Genomic DNA, 16,854 nt, shown 5'->3' on the forward strand with positions numbered 1-16,854 from the left:
TACATGTTCTGCAATGAAAAGATATCATATCGAAAGTGTTGGCTACAAGGAATAAATGCCTAGTTGGGTGTACAACTGACAATCAGAAGATGAAGGTGAGTTCAATGTTGGCATACCTTAGTGCACGATAACCAAAACAAAGAGAATCTCACGTTAGATACATAGAATTCAATAGAGAAAAACATACAATGGTCAGACTCAGAGCAAAACAATGAATGTTCTGACTCAGCTTAAGACGTCACAAGATTGCAAGATGTGAACTATAACTAAAGCTTATATTTTGAAACAAGTTTTGAATGTATACAATTCTCCTATAAAGTGAAATTACAATGTCTATTGTTGTCAAGGTTGATATTTTGAATGTGCTTCTTTAGTAGTAAATACATTTCTAATTGCACTAGGAGTGATTTGTCACGCTTGCTTGAATTTATACTCATTGGCCATCCCAAATATGTAATATACACATTCTCCAATTTCTTGAGATCAGATTTCACATCGGCTATTGTTTTTTATAATTCAATTGAAGCAAATAGGTGATAATAATGGCCACATGCCAATGTGTAGTATCCACTCCATCCATCAAGAGTCTTGTAGCATAATGGGCATTGAGAGGATGAAGATTCATCCGAGTGTGATGTGGGGACTAACTCTGGATGTAAAACCAAGTGACTTATGTGTGTCCCTTGAACATGCAGGGGATTCACTCACTGTGTCAAGTTTTGAACGTCTTGGCTTAGGTGATCAAATCTTTTTTCCACTATGGCATGAGATGCTTGAGGTGTTTCTGCTACTTCAAGGGGCTGTGTTATTTTTGCATCCTTTCTAGCAAGTTCTGTCATCAATTTTTTTTTCTTTTTCAAGGTTAGATATGCGCCTTCAACAATTAGTGTCACCTCTTCTTGTATGCATGTTTTCTTTTTTTTTATACGAGATACTTTGAAAAAATAGTCAACATAAACATTTATAGACATTATGAAAATTTGTATACGAAATACTCTTCACAACTACATAACTGACCAAGTATTTCATCTATGTAATACTTAAACAAACATTGTATATACATGCATATACAATTTATACAACACTCATAAAGCCGAGTCAATGACCTGAACGTCACATTTATGCATTAACTCATGCTTCTAGCAAAAAACACATTTGTGGCATTGCCGACCAAGTGCCGTTCAAATCTAAAGAGTAAAACAATTTAAATACAAGTATCATATGGTAGCATTACCGACTGGCTCCCATATTTTTCTTTTGCATTGGGAAGGGAAGTTAACTCACCACAATCATACTAGTATCCTCGTGTTGCCGACGTAGTATCCATACGATGAGCCAATACTTACCACAAGGACATCATATTCCTCACGTTACTAAGGTGATGTCCCTGTGGTAAGCATCATTCCGTAGAATGGCTAACGCACACACTCATGTTGTGTGGTAATGTACATTTTTATTGTCATACAATACAACCCAAGGCAAGGCAGGCTACCACACAACGCACACACAACACAAACATACGAGTCGTGTGGTCAAGTACTCTACTACTTCTTTACATTGCGACGCAAAGCACACTCCAACACGACCCCCTGACTCCCTCTCTCTTCTTGACGTACCTACAAAGGTCCTCTCTCTCTCTCTCTCTCTCTCTCTCTCTCCTCTCTCTCTCTCTCTCTCTCTCTCTCTCTCTGCGTCCGTCCGTCCGGCCCGCCTTTTTTTTATGTTGTGGGCTGGTTAAGCTTTTTTTTCTCGACGGGCCCGTTGAGAAAAACTAAAAGCCCGATGGACTTTTAGTGGGTTATCACCCTAAAGCGGCTTAATTGTGATCATGTAAACTATAGTTATGTAAATGTGAAAATAGCACTTAGTAATCCCTAGAATTTGAAGTGATTACGTAAATAATAAATCCGTACACATACTACATCTTTTGGGATCTATTTGTACTTTGTGATTGTTATTGATGATTGCTCTAGGTATGCATGGGTTTATCCCCTTAAGGCAATGTCTGTTGTAGTTATGTGCTTCTACAACAATCAAAGGTGCGGTGCCCGGCAAAACACGTGAAGAAGACATGCATACAAGCAACAAAACCCAACATGCATATCTTTGATGCGAGAGAGAGAGAGAGAGAGAGAGAACATGCGAGAGTGTGCATGTGTACATCCTAAACTAGAGTGTCGCGTATGCACACAAGCAAGAGGTAGAGGAGAGAGGTGAACAGCGAGAGCAGCACAACAAAGCATTGGGTACGATCTCCCACCTTGCAAAGTTTAGCCCCTTCTTTCCACACATATTTAATATATAGATGAAGGGTCCAACTCAATAGATATGATCCATTTTGGGTTTAAAAAAAGCAAAAATATAAATAGTTTGCTAATAATCGATCCATATTATCTGTATAGATAATCGAATAACTGTCAATGCGTCTTACACTTAGCCACTCATTTTTTTACTAACAAAAACACCATATCGTGTGATCATAATAGACATATCAATATTCGCATTGTGTCATCAATAAAATCAATTCAAATAAATATCAAACAATTACTTAAATATCCGTTTCCATTACACCTTCAATGAAATTTGTCTGATGGCTAAATATGTGCCTAGTTGTACTATGGGCGCCCTCCCTTTTTTAATTTGTGGCATGAATAAATGTCAAAAGAATCTAATCTAATGCATCTCTCGCTATTGTCAGATAAAACACTAATTTACTCTGCCATATATATCTCATCAAAATGGTATTGATAAGAGAAAAAATAAGCCACTTATGGCAATGGCACAATGTTTGGTCAAAACCCATGCATGGCCCCCAATTGTAGCTTGAGGCTATCTATGTTTATAATGTGCCCCTCTAAAGCCTTGCGGTCTATCTTGCTTCATGAAGCTTTGCATGGCAAGCAATCAAACATCAATCACTTGTGTACCTTTGGATGCTTGACCTTTCCCTTGGTGCCGGAGCAACATCAAAAAAAAAAAGGATGATGAGGCTATCAAATACTTTTTTTGTATTTATATCTTAAATAGAAACAAATTGTATATTTGTTAGTCATAATGTAGTTTTTGTGGAAGATGTGGTGTAGCGCTTGTTATCATGCACAAAAGAGGCATATAAGATGTTAGACATGCACCATTGCCTCTATTCAAGGGTTAAAATCTAAATGTAGATGCTAATAAGCAACATGTAATTAGTCCATGGAATAGACAAATATTAATTCTAATGTAGATAAAGCATTGAATGAGGAAAGCGAAAAACATGAGGCATGTATGCCAATTCAAAAAATTGTTGGTGAAAACATTGCTTCATAGTAAAATGTTTGTACCTTTACCTATTCAAACTTGATATACTTCTCAAACGTGTTTTGCTTACATCAAATTGTCTTTCTTTTGTTGTGTCCAAGCTATTTGACGACCATGAATCGTTTCATTTGATGACGCACAAAGTTTTGAAAATGGAAAAGTATAATAATGTCATTCACTACCCATTACTCTGACTTTATCTCACTTGCCTTCTATAAAAAAGGACACTTGTATAAACTAGGTGAATAATATGAAAAGTAATCTAGATGGTAGGATTGGTAGCCACAGGGCAAGAATTATTACAAAAGGTTATGCTCCACAAATGGGCTAACCGGACGTTTTCTCCCACAATGTATGATAAAATTTTGTATTATTTGTGCATTGGCAATGTACAATGGATAGAATATGCATCAATGGGTTCATTGAAGCTTCATTTTTTGTATAGTGATTTGCATAAGGAGGTCAATGATCACAACCATATGGTTTCATGGGAAAGGCCAGAAGCCAAAGTATGCATTTTAAAAGCTTGATATAAATTCAAACAAGCACCATGCACTTGGTATCAGAGGATTCATTTATACTTGCTTGTTCATGGTTTTTCAAAAGATCACAACTAAGAGCACCTTGTTGAAACGAACAATGTATTCTTTAACAGTGTTCTTTTTGTGGATAAATGATTTGTTGCTCGCAAGTCAACAATACGGATAATCCTAGATTTAGGGCCAATTCAAACTCTTTCTCTGGACGTTGAATTTTTGCATCTTTTTGAGATTCAAGCTAGGTTGAACGCATGCTTTGGTGGTATAACTTATCTTTTCATGGACAATCTTGATTTAACGTAATCTTATAAAATATGATATATCCATACCTTAAGATTCAATGCATCAAATCATAATTGTAATATTTTGGTAACTTTGTGCTCTACCAGAAGATATGCTATAGGTATTTTTTCTTGCCAAGATCATCTCTTGAATTTGTACTCTCTTTGAAAATTTTGGCTCTCTTATCTATCTTTATTTCCTTGGATAATATGTGGCCTTATGCTTTTACGTAATCATGTTACTATCGAGCACTACAACATATTTTCGATTATAAAGTCATCGCGTGCAAGTTCTCAAAATATAGAAAAAGTGTGTTGCACTAGCTTTGTAATTGGGGTTTTTCATGTTAAGTTAAAAAACTAATGCCAAAGGTCTTTAGAGTTTAAGCAAGTCTGACTGAGAGTTCCACAAAATGGGAGGTGATAGAGTTGCCAAGTAGGGACCATTAAGAAAATAGATGTGTGAGGAAAGTAGTCCATAAGTAGGATCCACATACAACATGTCACCAAGGTTTAGACTAACACCTCTTTCTAAATCTCTATTACTGATATGTTAATTGCCACTCAAAATTTATGTGTTGTGTGCCCTTTCACTCAAATAGTCATTAGAAACGCATATCTCGCATGTCTTACAAGAAAAATGAGTTGTTCCAACGGTCTGTCAGAAAGGAAAACATCCAATAAGTAGTACATTTAGCAAGCTCACTTCCAACACCAAAAGGCCAAACCTAGTTAAAGAGTTGCTTGTGCATACAAGTTGAAGATGCATCTTACTAATCATCCATACTCTCTGGTGGAAGATCGTGATTGCCTCTGCTCTATATAGATTTTATTCACTTTTGACTTCCCACAAACATGCGAGAGCGATTTATATCATACACTCCAACTACAAGACTTTTAAACTTTGTGAAATGGAGATGTCCTTAACGATTAACTTTCATTGTGCTCCATTCCTGCTTCGGAACAGATTACGGTTGCCTCTTCCCTTTTAAGACTCTACATACATATCTTGGATGGCCAAAAACAAAACGAGGGGATACTAGCTCTGATAAATTTTGTAGCAAAATGGACAAAATCAAAGAGCCACACTTTCAGTAAATTGAGCTCCTCCCACGAATTAGCTAGGCTTTATTGACAGACCAAAAGAACTTGGAAGTTATGACCAATTTTATAGCTAGTGAATTTCATATGAATAGAAATTTTCTACCATGTGATTATATAATGACCTTCCAACTTGACATTTGCACAACCATCAAAACATAACATTAGTTACGTGGCCTGCATATCAAAGAGATCTATGTACAATAACTAGTCTCAAGGCTAATCAAATCAAGAAGAGAAGTGGCTCAAAGGACTTTCTTGATTCACAGGTCCATATCAAAAAAGGCTATTGTTCATTTGTTCCAAAATAAACAAGAGTTCAAATGATTTTGGAACCACACAAATAACCGACAAATGCACATAAAGTTAAGCCACTTCTTAAACTTAAAGAGCAATGAAAGGGCCCATACGAAAAAAGAATCCCAGGAACTAGCTAGTTAAACCTATCCAGTAAGAATGCAAAAACATGTGTGCATCAACCCGCAGCATCCTCATCCTCGTGCATTCTTCCCTGTGACAGCCCATCCTCCTGGTGATAAGGCAATACCACAAACAGAGGATGATTGCTTGCCTGCCTATTCAAATCATGCGCAAAGGAGCAGTCATCCAGATCTCTGTCGAATGTCATCAAGGAGCCCAAGTGGGCACCGCCAGATTGCTGCTGCGAGCTTGACAAGGACATGGATACCATGCTTTTATCAACAGAAACATCACCATAATATTGAGGCCCTCCTTGAAGAAAAAACTGTTGCGGCGCAATGACCTCCTCATGGTGCCCAAGCTGATGATTAAAAGCGGCAATGTTTGCAAGACCCGGGGATTCAGGCATTGTGACATCGGGGGCTTGGGAGCCCCGTGTTTGAAGTGACAGAAGAGAGAGAGCACGCCCAGAGTCCGAGACTCTTGTTACTCCACGAGTAACCGGTGTGGTATCAAGGCCTGGCAACACTCCTACTCCTGTTGATGATGGTGCCAAAGTCAGGCCATCACCCAAAAGCCCACCAAGACCCTCCATGGCATATTGCTGAGCTCGTGGATATGCCGCACTATTTGGCATCACCGATTTTGGACTCTGAAGGAGAAGAAGCGAGAGCTTGTCATGGTAACTAAGTGTTGATTGAGAGAGACTCTTCAGATAACTTTGTCTCTCTACTGCTGGCCCCTGCATTCTATAATCACAGGCTGAATAATTCTCCAATAAACCTGTTGTTGTTCGTGGCCACATCCCATTTGATCGAAAATCTCCAGGGTCTTGCCAAAGTAAAGGCATCCTGGAGAACCTTGACTGATGCAAAAAAGACCAGTCTACAGAAGACCAAAAAGAAAAAAAAGTTTTTTAGCCTGTCAGAGTATGAAAACAAAAAAATTATAGAGCTAAACCAATGCCAGAAAAAAAATCATGTGTTTTATCTGCATATATGGCTAATGTGCGACCTCTTGCACGTGCATCAAACAATCCAGTAGACGTTCAAATTTAATTTTTCATGACTGCACAATGAAAATAGGACTAGCAGCAGATGAGAATGTAAAGAGGAGGGGCTAGCAGAAGATGAGGGCATAAAACTCATAGATCACTATCATTCAGGGCATAATGAGAAACCCCAATCACTGATCACCCACCATACCTTTGGATTAAAGATATTGACCATCTGCTGTCAAATCTCTCTTATCCAAGTCTCTTGAGTAGGCTACAGCAAGCTGGCTATCTTGTATATGGTCTTTCTGTCAAAGTGAGCAGCGGAAGGTGGAGAGAGAGAGAGAGAACCGCGATGCACAACAGACAGATGGAAAAGGCGAAAAGGCTGACAAGCCCCAATAACTCCAGATGGCAGAAACTGCTATGTACAAGATGGCAAAATATGAATGGGAGAGTGCATCCCCCCCCTCCTATATATAGGAGAATAGGGAGTAGGTAGGGCAGACCAGAAACCCAACGACCATGCACAAAAAACCCATAAATGAGGAAAAAATGGAAAAGGACCAGAATAGATCCGGTCGGGCAAAGTGCTGAGCAAAACCCTAAATGTGCCAGAAGATCCAGAAGATCCCTGCCCAGCAGGTGTACGGGTGGCCAACCCACAACCAAGGGCCAGTGCACGTGATGTGTGTGAAGCCTGTAGGCAGGGTGCGAAGCATCTAGAGATGAAGAACATAACACCCCCCCTCAACGACAGATGCGGAGTTGTTGAGGAAGAAGATGCAACACGCCGGGCAAATCTGGAGTGTGAAAAGAAAAAGCGCCAGCCAAACAAAAAACGACGAACCGTCCAGCACCAATGTGATAATGACCGAAGCTAGGTCAGGCTAATCAAGTCGCACAAGAAAGCTGATGGAGAGGCTAACAACAGAACAAGTCGCTGAAGAGGATATATATAAGGAAAGATGGAAGACAAGCAGGGAGCTCATCGGTGGAGCTCAGCAAAAGAGAGAGAGAGAGAGAGAGAGAGAGAGAGAGAGAGAGAGAGAGAGAGAGAGAGAACCCCCCTTTAAGCAGAGCACTCTGACACAAAAGGATAGAAGGCCAAGGTGGTAAATCCGACAAACTCCAAGCCAAAAAATGATCTCGATCATAACAAGGAAGAAGGAGGTGGATGAAACTAGAGGGTAAAGCCATCGGCCTCTGAAGGGCTAGCGATGGCGGTGGCAGACGTTTGTTGAGAAGCTGTCCCATCCTCAGGATCTGAATCCTTCTTGCGGTCCCGCCGTCATTTATAACATTAAGCTGCATAATGACCTTTCTTTCCACAATAGGTACAAGTAATGTGAGGGCAAGAAGTTGTACAACCAGGTCCAGACTATCCGGGACCACTACCACCCCTACTAGATGTAGAAACCAATGCAGTAGAACCCGCAAAGGCATCTGAGGTGGCTCTGTCAATACGCGAAGCTATCTGCTGCACAGCGGGTAAGAGCTCCTCCCAAGTACTAGGAGTAGGACACGTGGAGGTAGTAAGTGACTGGAACAAGGAATCGTAAGCGTCGGGAAGCTTGAGCAGCAACCGAGTTTACATGCCCTCGGAAGAGATCTGGTGACCACATGCTGCTAGCTCATCACGGAGCAGAAGCATGCGGGATATAAAGTCCTGAATAGTCGAAAATGACGAGACTTGTAAGTCCATCAAAGTCTTCTCCAGAGCGAGGATCCTTCTGGGTGTCTTCGCCTCGTACATGTTGCAAAGGAAACCCCATACCTCGTGTGCAATGGTGTGAGAGCGGAAAAACGTCAACACGATGTCCACACAGTTCATGAGTAAGAAAGAGTAAACTCTGCGATGGTTCAGATTCCACAGATTCATCATAGCCTGTGTAACCACAGTACCTGATCCGCTAGAAGCAGTGCCATGAGAAGATGTCACGTGCACATCTAACCCTATGTGCATGTGGGCAAGCTACTTCATGACAAGGGTTCAGTTAGATTAGGAAGTGTTCTGGCACCTTTGTGACTGTTCGCAGACCGTGCATGTCCAGACACTTCGAGTAGTTGCATTTCTTCTGGTTGCACGCAGCATGATCATCAGATTACAATCATTACATTTTACAATGCATAGAACCTATTTTTCCTATTTTAGCCACTTTTCACTTATTAGTAATAAGTGACTTTGTTGGGAAACTAGGTAGGGCAATTTCCACAAGGAACTATACAAGAAATCTAGCACTAGGAGTATCTGGCAGAAGAGGCAACAGAGACCAAGTGTCTGGCAGTGCACCTTCTCAGCAAGACACCCGGCAGAAACTCCTAGCGTTTTTCAGCCATCAAGACAGCCTAGCGTTTTCAGCATTTGCAAATCAGCCCCAACGTTTTGCAACTTGCAGATCAGCCTGGCGTCAGCAGATTCCCTAGCGTTTTTGCAATTGCAGACTACCATCAACGTTTTACAGATTCCCGGCGACAAGTACCCCATTTGCATCAGCATTTTCAGTTTTCAGCATTTAGACTCCGTACCGCAGCCCCCAAACCTTGCAGATCTCACCTTCCCGCAGCAGATCCTCTCCGCACGGTCAAATCAGCCAGAGTTCGCAGATTCAGCCCGCTATTCCCAGATTTCAGCCTCTGCGTTTTCAGCGCGTCGTCGTCGCATCGTCGTCATCGCCGTCGTCACCACATAAAGTCAGAATTCGGCAGATAAAAGATTTGCAGATTTCAGCCCTTAGCATTTTCAGATTTCCGCCCGTCTCGTCGTCGATGTAGGAGCACCAGATGCAACAGCAAGGCCAGGACACACGACATTGGGATCACCATGATCTTCATCTTCCAGACAACAAAGTTGGAACCGTCGAGCTTTCGCAAGAGGTAAGATGGGCATGGCTAGGAGTGTTGCCATAGGTACACACAAAAATATCAGCAGAGAAGTATCGTGTGTAAAATCAGAAGCAAAGGTGAAGATGGGATCGGAAAAACACACTGGATAGAACGACAGAAGACCGCGAAGTAGGAGGTACATGATGGGAGAGGCAAGGGAAACCCGAAGGGATGCCCATGAAGCAAAGTCGAGGTGCTGTCCAAACCTGAAATCGCAGCAAAAGGGACCTCGAAACACCGCGAGAACACAGGGGTTTGAGCAAAAACGCCAGGTGATGAACATCGGATGCCAACAAGGTAAGATGAGGGCTGTAAATGCACAAAAACAGGCTGAAAATCCGCAGGTAAGTGATCACGAAATCACCGGCAATAGTCACAATTGTTCAGCTTCCAAGCAGGAAGACCAAGGGGCAAGGAGCGGGGCTCCGGCTGAAGTAGAGGGTGAAAAACGCTGGTCCAATGGTGTCCTGACTGCCACAAAAAACGCAAGAACAACTGGCTGCTGTCCTGTCAAAAAACGTTAGGGTATAGGGCTGAAAAACGCAGATCAGTGGACTGCCATCCTGCAGAGGTAGGGAGGGCGAGAGCAGAGGTTGCACAAGATGATGGCTGTCCACAAAACGCTAGGGCTGAAGCAGAAAACGCTGGTCCCAAAAAAACGATGATGGGGAAGAAGCACTTCTTCACGATGGAAATCTCCGCAAAGTCCTCCCAAGTGATTGTGATGGCAGATCCAAGCCTAGAGCTCTAATACCATGTCGGAGTGAGCAACGAAAGGTGGAGAGAGAGAGAGAGAGAGAGAGAGAGAGAGAGAGAGAGAGAGAGAGAGAGAGAATGGAGATGGACACACAAGAGACAGATGGAAAAGGCTGGCAAGCCCCAAGAACTCCAAATGACAAAACTGTTGTGTACAAGATCACAAGATATGAATGGGAGAGTGCATCCCCCCCTCCTATATATAGGAGAATAGAGAGTAGGTAGGGCAGACCAGAAACCCAACGACCATGCACAAAAAACCAATAAATCACGAAAAAATGAAAAAGAACCGGAATAGGTCCGGCCGGGCAAAGTGCTAAGCAAAACCCTAAATGTGCATGAAGATCCCTATCCAACAAGTGTACGGGTGGCCACCCCACAATCAAGGGCCAGTACACGTGATGTGTGTGAAGCCTGTAGGCAGGGTGCGAAGTATCTGGAGATGAAGAATCTAACACTTTCAAGGTGTCATCTATCAGCTTTTAGTTGATTAGCAATATCCTCTCGAAAATCCCTACCCAAGAGATATTGGAAACCATAATGTCATCTCAAAGATCCAAACTAGCATTCGTTAGAAGCATCCTCCCGAAACCCCTCAGCAACAAATATCCTGAAAAAACTTAGCTCTTCAAACCTGGTCTGGCTCGCTAGACAAGACCCCGTATCAAGTATCCTATAGTCAATTGCATTGAACTCCACATGGAGGCCCACCATACAAATATCCTCCCTAATATCAAAGAGACCTAAGCCCTAACCAGACCTAAGAAATGAAAGTTACACATGCCAAGACAAAAGATGCCTGCAACAAAAGTCTTGCACAACTGGGAAACATGCGCCAACAAGCACCACCATCCACAATCCTCAATTGTGCTTGGAATACTTTGAGGCTTGCCTCGTCAAAAGAGGACTCTTTGCTCTCAATCTCAAGTATCTCCAAATGCCCTGTCACATCATACTTGTTTTTTGGCAGAAAAAAGTGGTTGTATATTGCGTACAAAGAGGCCGTTTCAAGGCCTATCATCCACAGAACGTACAAGACTTAGGGTACTAAGTGAGTACTGTGTACAAAGTGAGTACAAGATTGAGGGTACAAAGTCAGTATAGTGTACAAAAGAGTGGCATGTATGAAGAGTGCAAGAGGAACCATTGGGCAGGTGTGTAGTGCCATGTAATGTGTCCATAGTCCAAACTGAAACGATCTAAGATCTCACCCATGTCCTGAGAAAAGAGTGTCTACGCCTCTCGACTGCCCTAGAGGAGCCCGTTGAAGTATCCCACTGCCTGCGAAGAATATGCAACATCTCAGTCCAGATAGCTGTCAAAGTGGTCGATGTCAGGGAAGACTGTGGACCAAAATGTCCACACAATGAGCCTTCCACATGATCCATAAACTGATGCTACAAATCGTGGTAAACATTGCATCCCTCTCAGAGAAATTTGACTGATGGACACTATTTGAAACCATCTATAGAGTGCCCAATCTATATCCCAATGATGTAAGCATGAGGGCCGGATCTGTCATAGAGTGCAACCCCTCTCCTAATCCCACAGGTAGCTCCAATGACCTCTACACCAACCAATCACATAGGGATAATGCTGGACCATCCTCCATCTAGCCCAATCAATGTGCGTCCTCTCTCCTAGTTGTAGACCCTCTGAGTCTGTGACAAATTGCATTCCAAAGAAGTGCCTGCCTCGCTAGCTGCTCCAAACAACAAGGTGTATGTCGACTTAACGCAAGACACGCATCCCTCCAAATCCACAACAAGCAAGACATAAATGGTGACAAATGTGGCATACCAAAGAGGCATCTGTAAAAATGAAACAGATTGGTGACTGCCAAGCATCATTGTCTATGGACACAAAATGACGAGAGACATATGAGTGGCTTCAGTTTGCACTCGGTGGTTCCGAGGGCAACATTTTGGAGCTCATCATGCTGGGCTATGGCAACTTTCTGGTACAGCTTTCAGACGTGCGCTGTATCAATCTTCTCTTCAACCGCTCTCCTATTTTGGTTGGACCCGCTTGTTGGCTTTAGCGCATTGAACACCATATTTCAATGTTGAGCAGGAGTTTGATCGCCAGCAGGGATCCGTTAGTTCAACAGTGACTCTTTCCTTTCACTCCCTCCCAATAGACTTTTTAAGTTGTCTTACTAGTGTAGTTGCTCGATGGGGCCTGGTTATACCAAGCTCACTCACTACGAAGATTGGTTCCCCACAAATACAGGTGTACACCCCTCTAATACCCACTTTTCGGACACACTTTGACTCAGGGTCACTCTACATAGTACATGTAGGTTTCGTCTACAGTGTTTGGCGGTGATTGGTCGTCCTCATCAGTGCCTTAGGTGCCATGCTTTATGGTTCGTGACTACCCTACCCAACCGCCTCAGCCCAAGCAACCCCCCCATCTCAGACCGCGCGGAGGTTTTACAGAGAGCTACTCGCCTTTATACCTTTCGTCGATCCAGATCAGGTACGCAAGATTGGGGATGCAAATATTGTGGAATGCAGAAGACAAGCACCGTCACTCATGTCGTCGAGCACTAGGCGGAAATAGGTCGTATTGCCAATTGTGACGCAAGCAAGAAGGTGCCTCCCAAGGTGAAAGATCAGCTGATTGCAAAAAAAATCCCGATAATGGCAAGATCAAACAAACGTAGTGGTAAACAGGTTACACACGATGCCCTTCTTGGAGACCTTGGGGACACGGGCACACACGATCAAACAAAAGGAAGTTGTCAGCCTAGTTCATAAGCTCATATTAGCAATAAGAGGGCACGTGTCATGCAAGAGGATGCGGATGTAATTTCTGAGGATGTTCATGATACCGAGAATGCCATAGGGCCTCGGCAGACCACCTTGCCCTCGCATGTGCCTATTCAGTCTTGGATCAAGGAGCGACAAAGGTGGCGGAGATGGAGATTGTTGACACTCTTATTCAGTGCAAATCTCCTTCAATGTGGTATGACTAGTGGAATTGGATGGTGAAGGCTATCGCTGAGGTTGGTCCCACAGATACATGGGTTGGCTTAGATTACAAGGAAATGCGCACGACAATGCTTGAAGAGCAAAAGGCTTTGATTGACACGGGTTTGGTGCCAATAAGAGCAGGATGGAAACGGTTTCGATGCACCATCATTTTAGATGACTTTTTACGAGCTGTGGATTCAAGGGAACATATCCACAGGCGAGTTCATAGACAGACATAGCTCGCAGGCCATCATTGAGGTTGGTGTAGAGAATCTACTACAAGTTATCACTGATAATGCATCAAATTACAAAGCAATGGGCGATATGACCTCAACAGGGTTTCCTACCATAGTTTGGACCCCATGTGCTTCACATTGCCTTCATTTATTCATGGCAGGGATAGGGGAACTCCCTTGGGTGTTGCCTATTTTGTCCGTTGCCACAAAGATAACCACTTCTTTCCGCAAGAAGCACCAAGCACTTGCCATCTTCATGTGTTAGGTGCAGCGGAATGAATGTTGTATTTTCTCAAGATTAGTGATCTTTATTGCTCAAGGTTCCTTTTAGTTCTTAGGGAAGGAGAGAGCCTTCCCTCTTGTAGAGTGCTGTGATCACGAACAAAGTGAGTGGATTGTGCGTGCAAATGAATGAGACTGAGAGAAGGAGAGAGAAGAGATACGACACCGAGAGGTTGTAAAACCCTCCTCCGAAGGCCCCACTCTCGTCGGCGAGAGTGGTCTACTTGATTGCACAACAGTGTACAATGTGAATGCAATGGACAGATGTAATGGGACTATGCCGATGACGATGACGGTGATGAAGACGGCAACTTGCGCTGAAATCTGAGATCTTCTAGATGCTGAATTTCTTGGACTGTTTCAAGGCTGAAAATGGACTGTTTTGTACTGTGCTTATGGATGAAAATGGCTGTCGTTGTCGGCTTGAATTCTGAGGGAAAAACGCTGTACTCCTTTAAGCTGCGTTTTGGTGTTGACAACCTGGCTGAAAACGCTGCCACAGCAGGAGGTTTTAGGCTGGAAAAACGCTGCCCATGATGGTCCAAAAACGCTGCCAAGGCTGGTCCTTAACGATCCCAAAAACGCTGGCTGAATTGGACTGCTGGCTGGCGTTAGTACTTCTTGAGGGACTGCTGGCAGGGAATGATGGAAACGCCAGGCCTGAGGGTGGAGGGATGGCGATGCTGATCCTAGAAACGCCAAGGGAAGGGAGGGTGTGGCGATGGTGTACTGCGGCGGGGGGGTACTACTGAGAAGTTGCCTGTTGAGCGGGGAGCTCCTGCTGCCTCTTCTCCAGAAAGTGCTAACTTGGGTTTGCTTATATATTAACTTAGCAAAATTGCCCTACCTACTTTTGTTCAAAAGTCACTTCAAAATAATAAGTGAAAATCCCAATAAATAGGAAAATAGGCTAAATGCACTGGAAAATTCCCCTAACTGATGCTAATGGATTCTGATGGGAATTCCGATGATCATGTTGTGTGCAACCGGAGGGCATATATGCTAAGTGACTGGGCATGCATGGTCTACGAATAGACTCACAAAAGTGCCAGATAACTGCTAATCTAACTTGATCGGACTGACTGAACCCTGCTGTGGTGTAGCTTGTCCACGGACACATAGGGTTGGGATGTGTCACGTGACATCATGAGCCACAACGAATTGGATATAGTTCGGCCTTTAAAAACTAGGTTTGCTTATATGTATGTGGTGCTCCATAAACTCTTCAAGCCAAAAGATCCATTGATGTAAATGCTAGTGGATCCCAGATGGAGAGAAATGCACAATTCCCAACAAGAGACCATTCAATACATTCAAAGGCGTGTTCTTGATGAGGGCTTTTTAGGCGGAGGTGCAAAACCTCACAATAGCCTTGCAGACGTGATGTTGTGTGTCACAGACATAGAGGACTCGATGCTACGGCTGGTTTACCATCTGTTCTTGTAGATAAAGAGCCACATATGTGAGTGTGCTTCTTTATTTGAGTAACAACAAGTTTCTCTAAGCCCTAAACCTTGATTGTTGTTACATGCTTGTTTATAACAACATTGAGAATGGGATGATATACTAGCTATAGTAGAGAGCTGATGGACATTCATGAGCGAATTTTTATGTACCTTTAACCTCAATCCATACACGATTGTGTACCTTACATACCAAATACGTACCGTATTTTACATATGGTTCCACCTTGCTGGGTTGAAATCTTATGTCTGTGCACAAAGTGTGCAAGTTAGGCATGGAGGTGATTTTCACAAAGGATGCAATGTCCATTCTAGATTGAGACTCTGACAAGGATGTCCGAGGTCAATGGGGGCACACCTCTGTCAGAATAGGCAGAGGAAGAGGCAATGAAGACAAGAATGGGCCTCCAATCCATTGAACACCTCGACTTCGATCTAGCTCAACTCCGATAAGATCCTTTGTCACAAGAGAACACCTACAATGCCACATGAATGAACAAGGCAACTGTAGAGAAGAGAGATCACTGAAGTGATAAAGACAAGACATCTAAGAGAGAGAGAGAGAGGCTCTCAATGTTGCTAACAAATTGACCAAGGGTGGTCTTCCCCAATGGATAGACCCGAGGTACATACAACTGCGACTGCTACTACCATCTGCTCCTACACATGAGACCACTGACTCCGCCTCAACATGGGCAATACCAACGTGCTTCTCCTCCCAGCAACAAGATGAATCTGAAGAGAAAGAAAACAAGACTCAAGGCTGCCGTTGTATGACTGCCCTCTACAGGAAAGGGAATCATTTGTTCTCCTAGGCCTGGATCAGAGATGCTTTACCTCTACATGTGATCACCCATCTATAGGATGCCCCGAGGATAAAAATGGAAGGAAGTTGTCCATGTTGCCCATCATTTGCAACACCAATTATTTGTTGGTGATGTTGCTTGCTGCATGTGGGACCAAAATGCTAGGTTGGAGAAAAACGCTAGGCTGACACGCCAGCATGCTAATGTCCTCCCCGCCCATCGGCCACCCCAGGGCTACCCCCTAGGGGCGCCCTGCACCATTGGCATTGTTGTAGGATGCCCCGAGATATAAGTGCAAGGAAGGTGTCCATGTTGCCCATCATTTGCAACACCAATTATTTGCTAGTGATGTTGCTTGCTGCATGTGGGACCAAAATACTAGGTTGGAGAAAAACGCTAGGCTGAAACACGCCAGCATGCTAATGTCCTCCCCGCCCATTGGCCACCCCAGGGCTGCCCCCTAGGGGCACCCTGCACCAAAGGGCATTGTTCACACACTCCCTCTGGTACCCATGTCCACTCCTATATGCCAAAAGGCATGCTGGTCGTCCAGATCTCAACCAACTCTCATGACCCTATAAATAGAAAATAATGGAAAATAGGAGAAAATGGGCACCAAGGCACTAGAAGTCCAATATGGCAAGGGAGAAAATCTGGCAAGCCTACAGGAAAAAAACCCAAGGTAGCCTGCAAGAGCCTGATAGCCATGGAACAAACCCAAAACCCCAAGCTATGCATTTTCCCTTTTAAACATGGGTAGTATGTCACTTACCGTGACTTTACACATTTATTAGGCTAGGGCATATTTATCA

At 43.3% G+C, this 16,854-nt stretch overlaps 1 protein-coding gene across 3 annotated transcripts in view; it reads right to left on the reverse strand.

Moving 5' to 3' along the window:
* Positions 1-5,462: 5,462 nt before the first annotated feature.
* Positions 5,463-16,854, reverse strand: part of LOC147422080 (uncharacterized) — an 87,140-nt gene continuing 75,748 nt past the window's right edge. For all 3 annotated transcript variants that reach the window (XM_086503559.1, XM_086503557.1, XM_086503558.1), the window contains exon 4: positions 5,463-6,526. In XM_086503559.1, the coding sequence (XP_086359685.1) occupies positions 5,697-6,526 (830 nt within the window). In that variant the 3' untranslated portion in view covers positions 5,463-5,696. The remainder of the gene's footprint in view (positions 6,527-16,854) is intronic.

This window comes from Adiantum capillus-veneris, chromosome 27 (genome assembly GCF_014529385.1).
Source record: "Adiantum capillus-veneris isolate H3 chromosome 27, ASM1452938v2, whole genome shotgun sequence".
Lineage (NCBI taxonomy): Eukaryota > Viridiplantae > Streptophyta > Polypodiopsida > Polypodiales > Pteridaceae > Adiantum > Adiantum capillus-veneris.